Source organism: Centruroides sculpturatus, unplaced genomic scaffold, assembly GCF_000671375.1.
Source record: "Centruroides sculpturatus isolate CEXI.00-Female unplaced genomic scaffold, Cexi_2.0 scaffold623, whole genome shotgun sequence".
NCBI classification, from domain to species: domain Eukaryota; kingdom Metazoa; phylum Arthropoda; class Arachnida; order Scorpiones; family Buthidae; genus Centruroides; species Centruroides sculpturatus.
In genome coordinates this window covers 87598-108905 of record NW_019384836.1, presented here as the reverse complement: position 1 = coordinate 108905, position 21308 = coordinate 87598, and the positions used below count along the sequence as shown (strand labels likewise).

General features: G+C 30.5%; 1 protein-coding gene across 1 annotated transcript in view; it reads right to left on the bottom strand.

Annotated features, from left to right (window-relative positions):
- Positions 1-201: 201 nt before the first annotated feature.
- The window catches only part of LOC111630211 (multidrug resistance-associated protein 4-like), a 45702-nt gene continuing 24595 nt past the window's right edge, over positions 202-21308 (bottom strand). The window contains exons 5-10 of the mRNA XM_023374280.1: positions 18086-18175; positions 10560-10723; positions 5637-5762; positions 5116-5365; positions 1472-1585; positions 202-447 (exon numbers count right to left, since the gene is read on the bottom strand). Coding sequence (XP_023230048.1) covers positions 328-447; positions 1472-1585; positions 5116-5365; positions 5637-5762; positions 10560-10723; positions 18086-18175 — 864 coding nt within the window. The 3' untranslated portion in view covers positions 202-327. The remainder of the gene's footprint in view (positions 448-1471; positions 1586-5115; positions 5366-5636; positions 5763-10559; positions 10724-18085; positions 18176-21308) is intronic.

The window sequence follows — 21308 nt, the reverse complement described above, 5'->3', positions numbered from 1 at the left end:
TTTTTTATTGTTAATTATAATTATTTATTTTAAGAAATGTAATTTATGCATGTATTGAAATGACTTCTAAGATTTTATATAATATACTTATCAAATAATAATAAATAAATGTATGTACCTGATTAAATTTATTATTATTTACGTAAAATAAGTAATTCACTTTTAGTTTTATAATTAATCAGAGTTTTTTTACGGCGCTCAGTTATAAGGGCTGTATACATATAATGCAGTAATTATAAAATTTAGATACAAAAATATAAGGGGTACTTGAGAAACAACTAATGGACTAATACAGTACATCAACAAAAAAGGTTGAGAACCATTGATTCAAAATATAGAACTACATAACGAGATATTCACCTTTCCTGATCCAACAGGACCTATAACAGTTAATAATTCTCCGGGTTGTACTTTTACAGTCATATTGTTTAGTGTTGGGTGAGTTTCCTTTTAAAAAATTAAACAGATAAAGTAGCTATATTGTAAAAAAGTAATCGTATATGTCATAAATTAAAAATAACATATCATAAATTAAATTATCATAACGTAAGTACAGTACCATATTATTTAGTAGGAAAGCTGATATTTTCTAAATTTTAAAATTAGTGTGGCGTTATTTGTTAATGTATATTAAAGGTATACTATGTTGTGACAATTGTTTCTATAATAAAAGTTCTATAATCTGTCCTGTCTGTAAAATGTAATCAATAATCGAGCATTGTCGGATAAAAATACAGAATGTTTTGTTGGTGCATGGAAACTGAGAGACGCCATTGCAACACTTTTTTAGCATCGATTTATTAAAGACTTTTTGAAAAGGTTTAAATAATTAACTTTGTACCAGTTTTTAAGGCACAAAGGTTTAGTTGATAAGCTTTGCACTAAGTGACTTGTCTGTAAGCTGAAAAGTTCTGGACTCTCACAGATGTCATCTTCCTATTCGTGTATGCTCTCATTAGAAAAATTACATAAACTAGGTACTTGCGAGCCTTGCTTGCAATTAGCTTGATTAGCTTGATTAGTTGATTCGATAGAGGACCAATTTAAACTATATTTATTTTTACAAAAATATCATTTTTATATTTTTTGCTTTGCGTTGGAGAAACTTCTGTTCCATTCAAATGTACTGATGCGCTTATTTTCTACCAAGCGATTTTTATCATCTTCGCTAGTTAAGTTTCGTTTTCTTGACAATAAGGCACGGAAAAAAATCTTATGATTTTATGCGTTGTTACTAATTTGAACTGTTATTTTAAAAGATATGCTTTGCATATGACGTTACGAGTAAAAAGTTTCTTTAAATTCAGTTGCAGTGAGATTACTTTGACTTTATATTCTTTATACTGTTCTTTACTCTATATAACAATGATGTAGTAATGGAGCCATTAAAAACTAGTATAATTATATAAACTAAAACAACTATGTCGTTCATTTCATAACCGATACTGATTGAATTTAAATTATGTCTTACTTTTTTCCATGTAGCTGTGACATCATTCATCCATATTCCATATTCATTTGAATTTTCGTTCTCATCTACAACTTTCAGAGTTTTCTCTTGTTTTTCTTGAAATAGGAGAAAATCCTGAATTAAAATGCCAAAAATCTTACTTAATGTATCATATCTAAGTCTTCATGTTTTAAAAAATTTAGGCAAAATGGTAGTTTTTAACATCAGGATAAAGTCGTTCATACTGTTTTATTTTATATCTCATAATGAGCATCGTAAGACTAATTGAATTTAAAACTTCTTCTCGTGGCAGATGACAATTTATATATTTTACATTGCATTAGTTTATATTATGTCCGAAGCAGTGATTCATTAATTTACGTGCTAATCTGCCCAGGAAAAGAGAATCAGCATGAGAACTTGTATGGAATGTTTGTTTATGAAGCCGTGATATTGAACCACTCATTGAAATACAGGGTGTTTTTTTTAAACTGACGGTACTCAGAGACATTCATAGAGCAATCTAACAGCCGGACTGTCGCCAAATTTGGGATAGTGACTAAGGTCGACATGGGAACGGGATTCCGCAAAGAAAAAAGTAGTACCTAAATTCATCAGTATGGGTGGATTTGGCGCTGTTGTAGCGAAACAGCTAAAATTTGCATAAAATCCAGTTGCAATTAACAAACACACGAATGAATAATCAGACAGAGGTTTCAGTGCAATAATGAAAGTTTAATTAATCAGAAAATAACCTTCTTCCATTGTGACCACCATCCTGCTGGACAACACATTGCATCCTAATCACCGTGTTCTCTACGGCCGAACGTAACATGTCCACAGGGATGTTCATCACAGTTCGAGAAATGTATTTCAAGGTCATCAAGTTGGGGACACCACCAATATAAACCTTGGACTTTAAGTAACCCCACAGGAAAAAGTCACATGGAGTTAGAACTGGGGAGCGAGGCGATCATGCAAATGGAAAAAAAGGTGACTGATGACCCTTTCTTCACTGAAGTGCTGGCGCAACACATTCTGCACCGTGACACCAATGTGTGGTGGTGCTCCATCTTGCATAAAGATTGTCTCATCCAGGTATTGTCGTTGCTGAAATTGCGGAATGACAAAACTAATCAGCATATCGCGATACTTTTTCTTAGTAACAGTACAAATCTGTGGTCCTGTTCAAGTGATGTTCCCAAAAAAAATGGTCCGATGATGAAAACTGCTGTAAAGCCACACCAAACAGTGAGTTTCGGTGAATGCAATGGTATTTGCAGAACCTCCTGGGGGTATTCTGATGACCAAATGCGACAATTTTGAGTGTTCACATCCCCATATAGGTAAAAATGGGCCTCATCTCCCCAGAAAATTGTCCACAGCCAATATCGTCCACCTCCATCCTGGCAAGAAATGTCAGAGAAAATGTCAACCGTATAGCATGGTCATTTGGTTTTAATTCTTGCAGGCGGCTTATCTTCTACGGATAGAACTTGAGAACATTTCACAGAACTTGCCATACCGTCAAAGGTGTCATTTCCAATTGTCGTGCCTCATCCTGGGCACTGCTATTACCAGCAATGGTCCCCTGTCAACCTTCAATGAGTGCAGTCGCAACATCACTAACTGCTTGTGCAGACACCGGTTTCTGCCTTCTACCATGCCGAACTGCTAAGGATCTTGTCTCTTCAAATTTATTTATCAAGTCTATCAATGCATTAATTGATAGACTTGATAAATGCGCAGGTTGTTACGGGCTCTAAACTCACGAAGAGTACCCAGTGAGCTTGATTGGTTAAAATAATAAAGTTTCACAAGCAACGCACGCTGAGGTAACGAAAGATGCATGTTGAACTCTGCTGATGTCCAGAATGCACTTCGGACATTTGTCCTTGTCTTTTAAGCTCAAATTACGTGGCGTTGCTGTTGACCACGTCATTGTGAATTTGGATTTTGAGGTGTTACCAGCGCGTTATGCAAATTCTTAGCTTTTTCGCTACAGCAGCGCCAAATCCACCCCTACCGGCGAATTTGGGTACTTCTTTTTTCTTCGCGGAATCTCTTTCCCATGTTGTCCTTAGTCACTCTCACAAATTTGGCGACAGTCCGGCTGTTAGATTGCTCTACAGATGTCTCTGAGACCGTCAGTTTAAAAAGAAACCCTGTACATAAATAAATGTTGTTTTAGAGAAAGTTATTTATTAACCGTTGTTAATTTTTAAAGTGCCACGATTAGTGTAAACATTACTTCCATTATATTGATAATTATATCAATATCCTTTTGTTACACGCACTCTCTAAACTAAAAAACTAATTGTATGGCTTTTTCACAATAGCTACAACAGTTTTCTATAGTAGTGAAATTGTCACATTCTTGTCAAACGTTGCAAGTACATCTCATTAATGTTATGTCAGTGTGAAATGTACTGATATAACTTTAATAACAAAACTTTCCTCTCAACATCTGCATTTTTCTGCATTTCCCAAGTATGAACAGATGAAATTCCACTCTTTGTAAAAATTCCTGTTTGTTCATTATTGAATCTTTTTCAGAATTCAAAAGAATTGCTTGTATTTTACATATACTTCAGCAGAAAAAATATCAATCTCGCGTTTATTTTTTGTTATTCATTATCCAAAAGAATGTGAATATTTACAATCAGGACATATTTAAATTCCGAAAAACCTGTAGGTGATAGTGCTGTTCCTCTACAAACTAGCCAAAGTCAGTAGATTATGCAGATATGTATCTGAATTTTTAGCACGGATAACTTGCTTGTAATAGGCTGTATAATTAAATAGTTTGGATAATTGCTTTCTCACATTAAGCGAGATGTGAGAACATCTGACATTCATATGAGAGACGTTCCTCTCGCATTTGAAAAATTTCGAACTTTTTTCACTTCTTTCCTGCAAATATGAACAATTCAATAAATCGACTTGTAGAAATTTGAAAGTAATTATTAAAACAAAATAGCGATAACAAAACCTTACTGTCAACATTCACTAAAATTAGTCATGGTGTAATTATCACTGTTATTGTTATAAACAAAATTTTATACTTTCCCTCCTGATCACCTACTGAATTAAAGAGCCACTTTTGAAGGCCGGCTGATACAGAATTCAAAAAGAGGGGCAGCCGCCCAGGGAGGGAAATTGCTAAAAGCGGAAAATTGCCTGAAGATAATAGAAATAATTAAACTTTCTTAATTACAGAGGATTCTTTTACTTTTTGAAAATAATTAATTCAATGTGTGGCGTCTGGGCCATAAAACGTTTCCATTAAAATTACACTATGCCTGTATCTTAAAAGGGAGGGCAAAATTACTATCTTTGCCTAGAACAAAATAAAAGACCTGGAAAACCTCAAATTCACTCAGGTTAGTTTGAAAACCACAGAAAGTTTACAAAGCGTGGTCTGAAATGACAAGCCTTGCCTGTGGCTAGTTGTTCAACCCCAACATGGGTCTAGCAAAACTCATGATAAGTATAATAACAAAAGAAGTACATTTCGTCCATGGCAAAAGAAACAAAAGATGAGAAAAATGAATTTGTAAAAAATTGTTATAATATATTAAATTTTTAAATTAAATATTAATATATTCCAATAAATTTTTATATTAATAAAATATGAAAAAAATAATTTCAAAATTGTTCATTACCTGAATTCTTTTCAACGAAACCAAAACTTCTGCAACAAAATTTAATGCTTGTGAAAATGTACTAGTAGTGCTAAATAATATATATATGGAAACAGTCATAGTGATAAACACAATTTGGGCATTTAATTGACCTCCATTTAAAAAAAATGCAAGATATGTGAGAGAAGTATATAATTTTGATATAGGATATGTCATTGTTGTTAATATTCCTCTCGCATATGAAAAATTTCGTACTTTTTTCACTTCTTTCCTGCAAATATAAACAATTCAATAAATCGACTTGTAGAAATTTGAAAGTAATTATTAAAACAAAATAGCGATAAGAAAAATGCAGTAAAATCTGGGTAAAAACCAGAATGACACCAATATTTTTTTCTATTGCATTGATGATTTTTTTTAATCTTCAACAGTTTATTTAAGATTGAAAAATGTTTTTTCTTACGCAAAATTATGTTTAGACAGGTTTTTGTTAGATTCGTGTACTGTTTTACACAGATATTACTGTATTTAATTCTACTTACTCTCTGATTTTTTCAACTAATGCGATATATGGCAATTCCCAGGTGTACATTTTAATTAATCTCATATCAGCAATCATCTCGTTCAACAGGTTCAATCTTTTATCACCCAATATAGCTGCCTGTAATCTATTATTATAGAATTATGTTTTAAATTTAAATACTGGTTAGATTTACCCTAGGTATCCATGATGGCGGCACGTCCTGTAACCTCGAATAAGATCACTCGGTGACATTTGACGTAGATGGCGCTGTTTAACAATTTGTGATGAATTATGTAAATTATAAAATGTCAACGTGTTTTTAGGTGTGTTTGTAGTGACAAAAGTTAAAAGTACGAAAATTTTAACAGAAGTTTAATAAGTATTTGTATTAATCTTAATATTAATAATTTTTATTTTTAAATTATCGTTAAAAAATAGAATTTTTTACGAAGTTTTTCTTATTAATTTGCTAATGATGGATAATTTAGAAACAAATTCTGAAGATTTTTGGATAAAATGCACAACTAAGCAGTTCTATAAAATTTTAGAATCTGAATATTTACATTTAGGTTTAGATTCCAGAATTGGTAGTGATTTCAAATTTGTCGTAAGTTTAGGCCTTTCACCATATTAAGGACGTTTGTAAATTAAGTTTTAAAAAGTGTAAAATAATGTATAGATGTGATAGAAATTTATGTGTTTTGAGATGTGAAAATTGTAGGCGTAACAGTTCAGCCTTTGACGGCACCTTCAAAAGAAAATGTAAAATTTCGTGTACAGCAATATTGTCATTTTAATAGCACTATGTAGGGCTAGAATGTACCTCAGCGAATTCTGCTATTGCTGCTGGAATTTCTCAGCAGTTGATTGATGTAATTATATACGGTTTGTAATGCTCGTTGCTATGCATAATATGACATCGTTTAACCTCTTCACAGCTTATAATATCTTAAAATTTGTAATAAATTTTTAATGGCAATAGTAATTAAAGTTTTAATTTACCTCCATTAATTAAAAATGCATTTGAAATCATTCAACTTTTTAAAAATAAAATATTATCTTTATATCGTTAATTCATATTTTAATTAGCTGAACAGTCATTTCATAAATTAAATAAAATTATTTATGATTTAATTGATAATATTTTTAGGTCATTAACTTTATTTAAAAGTTGTTATAATTTTCAAAATGATTAAAAAAAAGATTAGCTGAAGATACGATCAAACCTATATCGCACGCGTGGCAAGCGAGTTCGCCACAGACTCAGCCATTTCGCTGTTCTGCCATAATGTAAAATCGACCAGTATATGAGCTACGCTTAAAAGTTTAGAGACTTTTTCCTCAGAATCTTCTGGCTAGTGCGCTTTACAATTCTTCTCGGTGGACACAATGTATACTACTAACCTGTGAAGTGTCATCCCGAACTGAATTTCCGAGACCGTGAGGTCCCCTTGTAAGTATCATTACGTAATAGACTTCAAAATGGCAACAGGAAGTGTCGTCATCTTGGATACCTAGGGTAAATCTAACCTAAATACTTAGTCTTGGAAAAAGAGGCATACATAAAATTACTTCTTATATATTTATTAATTAATTTTATGATAGTTACTATTTTCTTTTATTCCAGTTACTTACTTTACTTTTTTCCTTATTGAACATTTTGTGAACATTTAGTAAAATTCTTAAATCATTTGCTGTAAAAGTGTGTCTGTTGGTGAAGTAAACAATTTTGTTTTAGTAGTTGTTTTAGTGTGTCAAGGCCTAAAGTTCTTGTGGATATTCACTGATAAGCAAGTGCATTTTGAATTAGCTTAGCAGATTTAGTTATCACTAATTTATAATCATGCTGTCTGTAAAATAAGTATAACTATTTTTATTGTTGATCTACAAGATCATTTTTATAAAAATGTGATCCTAAATAATAATAAATCCATCATCATTTTCGTACGTAATAGGAAAGAAAATTGATATTGAATGCATAGAAATAAAATTCAGTTTATACATTTTCATCTACTATGTAAAACGTGAGAGAACAATGAAATTGTGTGAAATTTCACCCTCCCATTTCAATGCAAAGTAAGATGTTGCGAGACATTATACATCCAAAGAAGTGAATGGAAAAAAGAAAATTTTTGGATATGAAGCGTATATCTGCTTAAGTTTATTCCTTTCGATGGACGTAATAGTCACATTGTGTCTCACAGATTGAAGTAATTTATTATATAACAGTAAGATTATTGGAAGTAAAAAAATATATTCACCATTCAATTCTATTTATTAAAGTATTCATGAACTGGTGAACATGCCTTATCTGTATTTATTTTTTATACATTCATCTAAAAGTAAAAATATACATATCAAATTTTAACCTGCTATAAAATGTTTTTTTTTTTTTTTTTTAGATTTAACCTGTAATATGGTAATTGCTTGTGATTAGAGAGACTTTTCAGATGTCAAGGTCAAAAATATTAATTTTGTTTCTAGCCGAAAGTATGTTGATCCCGCTGTACCCCTGCTGGTAATGTTAATAAACCGCTAATTGTTTTATGACATTGTAAACAAACGCTCTCTTTTTAGCTAAAAGTAAGTTAAGTGATAATAAATAAATGGCATCATTCTCTTCATATAAACATTGCTTTTAACATTTACTTCTCCATTCATTGCACGATATATCTGAACGTTTTTAAAAATTATTTTATGAAATGTAAAAAAGATTAGTATTTTTCTAACTTCTCTTTTAAAACTGATACAGTACATATTTTATACTGGGCACTTGCTCCCTGGAAAAGAAAATATGCTGGCATCATACAATCACCACCAGAATAATGATTTAAAGGATAATTCATAGGAGTAGCTTATTTCAGCAATGTCCATATTATGCAATGGACAGAATACCAATATCAAATAAATAGGGGAGACCGGGGCAAGATCGGCATGTTAAGCTTTACTTAAATTTTGTGTAATAAATTCTGCTGTAAACTGAAAAAAAGCTTTGCATATTGTCTATTGGAATGCTACCTTACTATAGAACTGGTTAAAATCAGTTTGGAAATAAAAATAATTAAAATAATTACAACTTTACAAGAAGAGAGAAATTGACGAAGTTGCCCCGGGTATAGGGGCAAGATCGGCAACTTCTCTCTTTTTGTAAAGTTGTAATTATTTTAATTATTTTTATTAAAGTTGCCCCTGGTATAGGGGCAACAGTAATGGGGCAAGATAGGCACGTATATAAAATTATGTTATTAACAATGTATAAGTTGGAATTCACTATTAAAACAAAGAAATACAAATCCAACACCCATTTAATATTATTACAACGAAATGCAAGTTCAAAGACATATATACATGAATAACAAATGCAAACATGTTTTCATTTATCATCTGTTTGATTTTTATCCTTTGCTTCTAATGTGGCTTTATGTTGCCGATCTTACCCCGCTAGTCATGATTTCGAAACATTAAGTACAACCCTGAGAACAGAATGCCAAGCCACGATCTGGCCACGTGAATAAGTTGAAGTTACATCCTTCTAACAGGAAAAGTAACTTTCGTTATCATGGAATTATAACAAAACCTGCCAATTCAATATAAATGGAAAAAAAATATTATATGGAATTGAACGAAAATGAAAATTTGCTTGATAATTCAACTACGCTTGTTGGAGAACAATAAAAACACTACACTCAACAAGCCACCAATAAAACTCAACTGCCTAACCTATAACCAAAGTTTCCTTTTAATTTGTTTTTAAAAAAAAGCGGTTGACAAACTTGCCCCGCATGCCGAAGTTGCCCCGGTCTCTCCTATATCTTTACAATAATAATATATTTTATGTTGGCCCACATGAATGTAAACGAAGAAAATGCAAATAAGCGTAAGACAGAAGTTAAAGCAAATGCTTCGAGCAAACGGTAAAAACAAAATCATTTCCTCTGTTTTCTGTGATTAATGATTACTTTACACTTCCGATTCTTATATTTTCGTACACGAGTAAAAGAATCTCGACATGCACGTTATGACAAGTGTTAGAAAAATAAAAATCGATGCCAAACAGCGAAAAAAGTAAGTAAAGAATCAGATTATAAAAAAATGAAGTAATACAAAAGAGAGCTGTAAATGAAAATTTTGAGTTTATTTTGAATTTTAAAATATTTACAATTCTCACCTATTTTAAGGTGAGAATTGTAAATATTAAAATAGTCACAGTAAAGTACAACTGAAACATNCTCGACATGCACGTTATGACAAGTGTTAGAAAAATAAAAATCGATGCCAAACAGCGAAAAAAGTAAGTAAAGAATCAGATTATAAAAAAATGAAGTAATACAAAAGAGAGCTGTAAATGAAAACTTTCAGTTTATTTTATAAATTGAGGAGTGATCTGTTGCTAACTGTATGTAAATATATTCTTACATTTGTATATAGTTATCCAGATATTTTATTGTAGATATCGAAGTTTTGTAATTTATTAAACGATAAATGATGGAAAACAATGAAACGGAACTTCAACACTTAATATAAAACTGAAAAAAAGATAAATCCACAAAAAATGTTATTCAAATATGAAAAATTCTTCGAAAACAAACTTATCGAACAAAATTAACGAAGAAAATTAATAATATAAAACACGAAGTTCTTCTATGCCTTTTTGAAATATAGACACAGTATCATATCTAAACATACTTTCATTTTGTGTAAGAAGTTAGCGCACCACGGACATTACTCGAGCAAAAAAGTTAAATGCTTCCAGTTACTCAGTCATTTCTAGCATCAGCTACAAGTCTGTAGATTTCGACTAATGTATGAAACATTATATTTATTAAATATCTGTATTTCATATTCATTAACAATCACTAAGTTATGCATTATTTCTATATTTTATTTATAGGTTTATCACAATTATATAAATTATTTTATTATTATAATTTAACTTAATTACCTCAGTTTTGAATATAATTTACTCAAAGCAAATTGTATAGGAATGTAGAAAAATATGGCCAAAAATCCTACTAGAATAGTCCATCCGTAATATTGCCATAACATCGCTATCGCAGTGATAATGAAGAAAGGATTTGTAAATAAATATGGAATGGAATTGGTATACTGTAATAAATAAAAAAATTTGTTTTATACAAAATACTATATATTCGATTACTATTAATATAATTTTAAGTACAATTATTACAGAAACTATAAAATAAACGATAAACGTGTTAAGTTTACATGAACTTGTGTACTTTTTAAAAAGATTTAGTTATTTCATTTCACAACTACAGGTTCAAAATATGCTAGACAATCAATGATTGAAAATTACTTGGATTTTTATATATTCAGAATTTTCCGTAATTCATATTATTTCTGGATGTGAAAACATTGCTGTACAGTTTGTATCCAGGCTGGCTGCTGTATAGTTTTAAATTGTTTAAAAGTAATTTTTTAACAGCATGAATATTAAATCTGGCATACTGTACTGTTTTACTCGTATAAGTGAGTAAAGAACTTTTACGTATTTTACGAACCTGTTTTTGCATGAAATCGATAACAACACAATCACACAAAGTCATATACCATTTATTTTTCATTATTTTACTGTAAACTCAACAGTTAACACTACATTACTTTTTATTCTACACTGAAAGAAACTCGTTTACAAAACAATAATTACAGTATTGATAAATTTGTCCTTTGAAAAATTACAACTACTTTTAGAAGTTCATTTCACTGCTGCGAAGAAAGAATCATATGTAATGGCATCTTTTTACAACGCCAACATACCAAAACACCCATATCCTCATGTAAACACAAATTACTTTTTCCCTGTGTATTTTTAAGGCGCATCGAGTTCAATAGTCAGAAGAACTGAAAATACTTGGTTGTAATTATTCTGTGATTAAATGCAGTTTATTTTACAGGATCACATTCTTCGGCAACTAATTTTGTTATTATCTAATTACACTACATATAAATGTTTTACTTCTAATGGCACATTTCTGGAAAACTCTTAAATGTGTTTTGACTATTTTTGACAAATTTTAAAATTATTTATTTTTTAGTTTATGAAATAGTTGTATCCTATACAACTTAATTTATTTAATCTGATTTCAAAGCAACATCTTCATGAAAAAAAGATGCGGCACTTGATTGAAATAAAGATTTGACATCAATTAAATTAGGTTATAAACAGTCCCATTATACAGAAAATGGTGGTACGATAAATAAAAATAATTTTTACATTGAAGCAATTGGAAAAATTAGAATATTTCTAGACAGTTTGTGGATGAATGTAATAAATTTTTAAATGTTAATTAATTAATGTTTTATTTTTTTATTTTTTATTTTTTCAAAAACTTTCTTAAACCGACGAATATCTATAAAAACAGTTAAATGCATGTATGATATAATATAAAAACTGGAGAGTCCGAATTAGTAGTTTACTTTTAACAAATGTTTAAAATGATCCTTTAGAATTTATATTTATTTGAAAAGTTTTTGTTTTTGATGTTCTCAAAATTGTTTAAAACATAAAATTTTGACATAAACTATATGAGAAACATATTGTGATGTCAAATGTGTATATCAAAATATCACATGTTCCAGGTTAATAGTTTGTTTTTTATTGTATTTATTACTTTGTTTATAAAAAATTGCCAATATCGAATTTTTTCTAGTTTGAAGAGTGTATGTTTGCATCTTGAAATACAATAGTAGTAAAAAGTTTTTTACGAACTGAACTTTGTCTGTTGATAAGAAAAATTTAGCCAAAAGACATATTCAGGTTTATCGTTTGATAGTTTGAATTGGAACACCAGTATGACTCCTGCTTCTATAATACTTTCAAAATTGAGATAATGCAGGTAATGAGAAACAGGTTCAGTTAGAAAGAAATAATGAGATGGCTGTGTATTTTTTAGAAGGTGAAGAAAATGATATTTCTCAATTTATCAAAAATAAAATAAAGTCATAGACGTTAAAATAGTTGAAAGTCATAACATTCCAGGAAATTTCATAAACACAAGCGTTTAAAATTTTGTAGGACTTGCTCACTGCGTACGAATTTGGGAACAGACAAGGGTTAGAGATGATCGTTGTTGGGTAAGAAATACACCATTCTCTTTTTTTCATTTAAGAAAATATTAAAAGGTTTCTTACAAAAGTTAAATAATGTTTTTTTTAACAAACTTCCTTTGAAAAATCTGATTGAGAAAAGAAGTGTAGGACAAGTTCGGATGCAGCGCCTTAACTAGCCTTTTATGTGTCCGGTGCGAGCTTCTGTAACTACGCTCCCAAACTATGACCCAAAACTTGGTCCTGGTCATTTCTGCACCCCCAGAGTCTGCGCCCTGTGCCTGGGCACCGCTGGCATCGGCCTAGTTAGGGCACTTTTCGGATGTAGCAGTGAATGTATTCGTTTTGTCTTTCAGTGATCGTTTTCAGAAGGAACGATGACTCCAAGGCTCGTTGGTAAGTTCGGCTCCAAACAAGTACTTCAGATCGACTGCAGAGTGCTGCCGCAATTGGACGCTCTACATATAAAACTTGGTTGTTTTTGTTAAATGTAAAAGTTCAATTTCTGTCTGAGACATCACAGAACACCACCTTTCTTTTAAAATCTCCGCATCCAGTTGCGACATTTTAACTGTTAGCTTTCGTAATTACGGGATGAGTTTTCTTGGTATTACTTAGTTTAACAAACAAATCAATCCGGCACACTAAAATGTTTTTCTTTCTCGCGCGCATTTGGTCTTGGGTTTAATAAGATGTCACGTACCATCATACAGAGGTTACGGCCGAAGTTCAACTTTAATTAAACTTGTACTGCAAGCAGAAGCACAGGTTTGACATTTAAACCGTTTGAACTCTAAATATAACACGTTGCACCATAGGTTCACAGAATGCACTGAGACATGGGATATTTTTAAAGAATGGCAAAACATTTAAGAACGACGATGGTTACCAGCAAACGTAAATAAAAAAATGAACTATTTTAAAATATTTAGAGAATGTTTGATAACATTAAATAATTATTTTTTACTTTAATTAGCGTCGTGTCTCCTATTGTACGATATAATAGTAAGACAATTTCAATTCATTTTGCCTGTTCTAACGATATACTTTTGTTCAGGGAAGTGGTAGCTTATATAATGCGAAATACAGCTTGGAAAAGTTTTTATAGAAATTTACAAACGTATTACGCTGTTTATGGTAGAAGATGAATAAACCTACTTTTGGAGAATTATGATAAAGTACTTATATTATGAACAAAAATATATAAAAATCTATAGGTAATTCACATCACTTGCAAAAAATTAAATAAATAAATAATTGCTGGATTAAAATCGTGGGATTCTTTAAAATGTTATTCACAAATCCTTAAATAATCATTATTTTAATAAAATACGTAATAATTTTAACCAAAAGCACAAAAAAAAAATGCAGACGTTTAGGCCGAAATTCTACTCGCCACGCTCGATGTTTCAAACGCCATTGTCAAACTTCTAGGCTTACAAAATAGCCACGTTCGACGTTCGACGTTTTAGCGATGAAAACTTCGCGTACAAAATCAGTTACAATTGGTTAAAGGAATATTAGCGGTTACATCACTGGGTGACTATGTACGATTGTCAGAAGGATCGAAGGGTCGAGACAATCGTGCGTGAACATTAAATACACCATTCACTTTTTCCCATTGAATAAAATATTGAAATGTTTCATTAAAAAGTTAGATAATGTTATCTTTACGAGTTCCCTTTCAAAATATGATTTGTAATAAGAAGTCAAGGAAAAGTCTGAATGTAGCAGTGAATATATGTTTGGTCTTTTTGTGATTGTTTTCCAAAGATCAATGACCCCGAGTCTTATTGGTAAATTTGGAACCGACAGATACTTTAAGTTAACTGCGTATCCTGGTGGATCACAGACCGGTAAGAAAACCACAGATCTCGAAAAAAGAACAATATGGGAAGCAATGAACTCGTGTTCTTGAAACACGCGTTTATATAGGATTCTCTCCTCTATTGCATGTTTTAATTGGTCGTCCCTTGTCTCGGTGACAACTCAAAACGTTTTGGGGCACGGAAAAGATCATTATCGACATTTAATCTGATCCTGATCATCTAAAATTTCTCTGAACTTTGGAATTCTCCAACTTAATTCGAGCATTTTGTTTTCCATTTGATAAAAAGAACTTTTATTAAGCAAGACTTTAAGATTCAATTTGTTTTATTTTCAAAACTGGAAGCTTAACTGAAAACAGTTAAGCTCTCAGCTGGATATTCATTATCAAAAACATAAAATTTAGATTTTTCATCTGGAAACTTACAAACTTAGCAAGTTTCGAACTGTTTTATCATTATGTTAGGCATAGCTGACAAACATCTTTGACTAGTTTTTGAACAATTGTGTTAAACCTTCATAATGTTAGGTGACCAAAAATTATGTCAGAACAAGAAATAGTTGTGTTACAAACAAGAACATGTGACAATAAAGAATTATAAGTAACTGCAGATGAAAGTAAGCTATATTCCACCAAAATACTTTCAGGTTTTTTGAAATCCAGGAATCGTTTTGGTTGAAAACATTTATATAGTGACGTGTATAGCATGCAGCCTGTGGATATCATTAAAGTACAGCTAACCAAGAGAATTTTGTTAAATATGCACGTAAACTTACTTTGTAGAAGTAGAGAATCGCTGAAGAAATTATAATTGGTAAACATTACATATACAAAATGTACAGTGACACTATAGTGAGCAAGAATGGTTCTTGGTCACTGACAGTGTAAAGTGTGGAATTTTACATTTCTGAGAATTTTCCAGCACAAATTTGGGGGTAACGCAGATTATTAATTTAAGTGAGATTTTTCCGAAAATATGGACATCGATAATGAAAATAAACGAAGTAATTTTGAATTAATTCTGGAAGTTAATAATAATTTCGAATAAAGAATGGTTACAAAGTCAATCTGTAATACAAATATAGTAAAAGTATAATTGATGTTGTGGGTCTACCAATGTAACATATCTTGATGTTGCTTATTTACCGCTGTCCTCATTGTCATGCTTACTACGCCTCAGCGTGTTTATTAAATTTACTAGTTAACATTGTAGTAGGAAGGCGTTCTGCATTTACCTACAAAATAGGTTCATATCATATCCATGGGTCTACAATAGTAGATTCGTGTTTGTTTTGCTTACTGAAATATTTTATATTTTCCCTGTAGTTCTTAGTTTTTCATTTCGAAATGAAAATATTCATAGCAAAAAAGCCAATACAATTTATTCAAGTTACAACAAGTTACAATATCGGATCGAATCAGATCTATTATAAATATAATTGAACTTGCAAACAATATTATATATATCTTGATATAACATAGGTCGTTGGAGTAACAACACAATAATTGCAATATCATTTCACAATATTAGTTCAGGGTTAATCTAAAACTGTTAAAACAAATTTTATGTGGAATTTTACACAAAGCCAGATTAACAGATGTTTTGGAATTATCACGAAATTTAATCAATTATATGCAATGATGTTTGCAGTCATTTCTGTAAATTTTCTACTGCACACGCTGCTGTAGAAAATCAGTTTTAAATCAGTTTACAAGCGCTAGCTTGTAAACTGATTGAAAACGTCTAATTACTCAGTCTGGTTATGATTAAGTATATTTCACTGTGTTAACTTTGTAAAACCTGCATTATCATTGATATGCTAGAAAAATCGAATTTATCCTTGCTTTTACCAACTTTTTCTATTTTTCGGTCACGTTGTATAAGAATCATTATAATTGGCAATATATTACGCCATATTTTTTGTCGTTGTTGTAGTAAACGAAGCAAACATTTAAAGAGAAATTTGACAAGTGACATTTATTGAGTTCGCATCTTCTTTCTCGTCTCCGAATTGCTACAGCAATTAATAACTTTCACAAGAATTTTACAATTGGCATTGTTTTTATGAGAATAAAAATATTGTTATTGTATTCTTCTTGTTTATGCAGCTTATTTCAATACATGATATATAGTGAATTAGGTAATAATGTCGAAATGTAAAGCGAAAAGATGTTTCGTTTAATTATATTGTGCTATCTGAATAGACCCTGAGTCTAATTAATAATTTAATTATAAAATTAAATTCTGAAAGAAAATATTCTTTAATTTTTCGTGTGAAAATATCGTTTTTCTAAACGTGGGAAACGACTAAAAAGTGACTTCCTTTAACGGAAGTTAAAACATCCTTCTGTTTTACTCTTATCTACCAAAAATCTCAGCACCTGGGAATTGTCGACCCCTCGATAAATCCCCTTTTCTTTATTCACGTGAGAAAATCCTACAAGCTAATTGGATAAAAACCATGAGATATAGTCGAGTTTTGCATGATTCAGAGAGTACGCCACAAGATTCCATAGAAGGAAGACGTATTCCATATTGGCACCCTAAGGCCAACGCCCTTAATCGTATCCAGCAGACTTTAATAATGAATTAAGTTAGTAAGGAAAGAAGAAAATATATAATTATGTGCTTCTCATGACCTCTCCATAAACTGAAGTGTAAAGAAACTAAAAGGTGAAGATAAAGAGAAATCATCTAGAGGTAGTATGATTATCATTAAACATTGTGAGCTCTTTCTCTCAATCGATTAATTTTAATTATTCCATTTTTGTGTAAATTTGTTTATTTTTGGTTTTATTGATTTCTTTTTATTTATTGTTTAAGAAATGCCTCGCAAGTGTCTAAATCAAATCCGTATTATCATCCTCACACGCGTGTTAATCCGCGTATCTAAAATTGATTAACTGGTGTCGGGAATCCTGACCAGGGAACGAGGGATTGTGAAATCCTTTGGTCCCGCTTTAAGTTTAACGTTCAATCTGTAAGTCCCTCCACACTCGATTTTCCTTGGATCTAGGAAAAGCCACTCTTATTGACAACCAGAGGGCTATTCTCAAGGAATAGTTGCCGATTAAGTGATGCTAAGAGTCTTACCACTCCGTATCCCCGGCTAGCTCCTCACAATATGTTGTTCAGATAAAAAATCTTGCCAATTCTCTCGTTTTCCAGTGAATTTCTAAAAAGCATCTATGATGCTTTAGATTTTCATTAAAATGTTTTATTACATGTTAATATGAATCGTGGAGAGAAAGAGAGAGAGAGAGAGAGAGAGAGAGAGAGAGTTACAAATTGCTACTTTCTCTTACAGTAACTTTTGTCAACATTACTTTGTAATAGTTGTCAGTCACTTAGATTTTAAATTACAATTGAAAATAAATGAAACGGAGATTTTGAAGCAAGAACATTTACCTGTAATTGAATTATGTGTACAAAGTAATATTTTTATTGTCCTTTCATTTTATTATACCACAAAAATTAATACGCAATGTGTATATAGGAATATATATATATATATTCCTACACAATATATATATATATAGGAATAGCAATATGCATAATTACTTCAACTTACATTTTGAAATTTGCTGACATCATTTGCTATAAGATTTACCATTTGCCCAACGTTCGATTTTTCTAGAGATGAAGGACTTAACCTCATTGCCTATAAAAAAATTTTATATATAATAAATAAATATTCTCAAAAACTTATATTATGTTCAAATAAAAAAGTAATTTTTTACAATGTCCTTACACAAAAACTAAAATAAATTTTATAACTTTTTCTACAAGTGTAATTATAATTTGAATTAATATTAAATAACAGCTTGAATGTTAATTTACTTTGTTTAGGTAATTATATTACATATGAAGTATTTTCTACTTCATTAGGGATATTATTGTAGATATTATACACATTAATATATTGCAAAATTACACGAATTGCACATCAAAAAAGAGAGTGTACATTCTTGATACCAAAAAATTAATCTTAAATTTCTTCTGAAAATCTTACACTCTTATATTCTTTGGACTCATTTAAACTATTCAAGTTGAATAACTTTAACCCTTAATTTCTTTTGTGAGTAAAATGCTTTCCATGAAGTGTGTGGCATTTCGCACACTCTACTGTTTTCTTCTAAATTGTGAAAAATTGACATGTCATTAAAAACTATGATTATGTCTTAAATTTCTGTATTATGTATACTATCTAACAATATAAAAGTCTTTTGAATCCAAAAAATTAGGTTTTATGTTTACCTTTAAAATCTTTTTAAAAAACACAAATAAAATTAACGTATCAACTTTAACTAGCTGTAAATTATTTAAAGTTATACAGATATACATTGGGTTTGGGTGAAATTTAAAAGAAAGGTTTCACTTTTTTAGAGCCAAAATTTCAAAGTAGTTTTTTTTTTCGTTCCTGAGAAAGTAATATAGAAAATTGTACTAGGCATAAATCAGGCCAATAAACTGCTAAATGTTTTAATACTCTGAAAACAAAAATTCTCTTTTTTATTATAATTAGGTCGAATGAATTTTACAGTTTCATTATACTTAGGAATGTATTATCTTTAACACTTGATAACTAATGAAACAGGAGTGATTTTTATAATGATATTTTAATACCATTTTGTAAGTTAGTCACACAATTTAGAAAATCAGGAACTCTAAATAAAAAAGTACCCATTAGTCGAAATATTACAGAAAACATCAGAATTCACACCTAATTAAAAAGTTAAAGCTTGTAAAACAAACAATTGGGCATGTTTTGAAAATTAAAATTGCGTAAATAAACAACTTTATAAGATAAAAAATCTTAATGAAATTACTAAATACATAATTGGATAAATAAACTGAATGACACAACAAAATATTCAACAAAAATATTAATTGTTGCTACTAGAATGTACTAAATTATTTGCCATGATGTTATTTTAAAAGAGGCAAGTGAGAAGACTACAAGATGACAATTGCGTTGTCACAAGTAAATGCAATAGTTTGTTTGAAATTAATTGAAATTCGGCCAGACAGTATAGAAGAGAAAATAAGATAGATAATGAAACTATTGTAAAGCTGTATATAATCTACGTCGACACTTTATGAAATCGCGCTTATTTTATGCAATGAGTAAAAATATAGCGCACTTGCATTTTGGTCGAATTTCTTGCTTTCGGTCACTCAAGTATTTTTTTTCAAATACAGCCATTGCAGATATTTACGTTTATGACTCAGATTAAATATTACATTAGAGATATTAGAAGACGTTAATGCAACAGATTCTATAAACACTGAAAAGTAATTACAGTAGAGCGTCGATTATCCGAATCAATTGGGTACTGGCGTTGTTCAGAAGATCGGTGTTTCGGATAACCGATTACGAACGAAAAAATATATTAATTTATCCCATCTTGACATTTTTTTCCGTTGCGTGTCGCTTCGCGTTGCATTTTCGACGATGTTAAGCCTAACAAAGACTATTGTATCGTTAATTTTTTTTTTTTATATTGTACGAACAAAATAAATATATTGAAAAATATAAAAACAATAAAAAATTATACTTCAGAAATTAATTTAATATCAAAAACGTAAAATATTTGAGTAGCCCAAGACATAGCCAAAGATTGCAGCGCCACAGCACTGGAGAAAATTTAAATTTGCGCCTGGAATTCTTTAGGATGAATGACGTTTCGGATGATTGACTTTCGGATAATCGACACTCTACTATATTTCAGTTTTTATCGTAATAAAATACATAAAGTAAAATGGTTTTTGATTACTTTTGTGATCATCATCACATTATAAATTTTACAAACTAATTACAAATAAATAATAAACAAAATTAGAAGTACAGATTATATAGCCAATGATGAGGAGTATAGAATTGTATTATTATTGTCACTTAAGTTAACGGTATAAATAGTTCGCCATCAGTAATAAATTTCAGAATATTAATTTCAAGAAAAAACATCAAATAGTACCATCCACAATGTTATTATTTTATATACATACTAGCTGCAAGGACCCGCTTCGCTGGGTTTTTATTTGTGGACAAAAAGTAACGATAGTGAAGATTAAGATAATTACATTATAGCCAAACTTACCCGTTTTTACAGAATGCAAGAATTAGATCCCCCGTTTCCAGACAAATTAGAGACCTGGTCCTGATTTTATTTCTGAACGTTTCCTGTTCACGTCCAGTCAAACAAACTATTTTCAACGTTTCTGGAACGTTTACAATCGTTCTATAATCGAACCAATATTCGAATTTCATGTTCGAATTCGAATTCGTACAAATTCGAGCATAAAATTCGAAATAGAAAACCACTTTCAACCACTTTCAAGCCCATATCTCCCGCACCCTTATAGCTATCGAGACTCAACCACCATAGTGCACGTAGGTGCCAGAATGGAGACGTGGGGCTACTACCATATACAAACACCATTCATGTGCGATGTGTAGTTTTGGCGAAAAAGTAAAATATAGGGACACACACGTCCATTTATATATATATGTAATGGTATGTCAATTTACCATAGGCATGTGTTGTCTAACACTGTTATGTTAATAAAAATAAAAGTAACATTGATAAAGATATATTTTCAAAATAATATAAATATGTATTTTTCTTTTTAACTAAAATTTTATATTTGTTAAACGCTAATAACTAATAAATTTTACTTATTTATATTTAATTGCATCGAAAATATTGCAGAATATAAGAATTGAACTAGATTTAAGCGTATTTTTATGTTTATCTTAAAGATAAACACCAAATTAAAAAAACTCTCAAGTG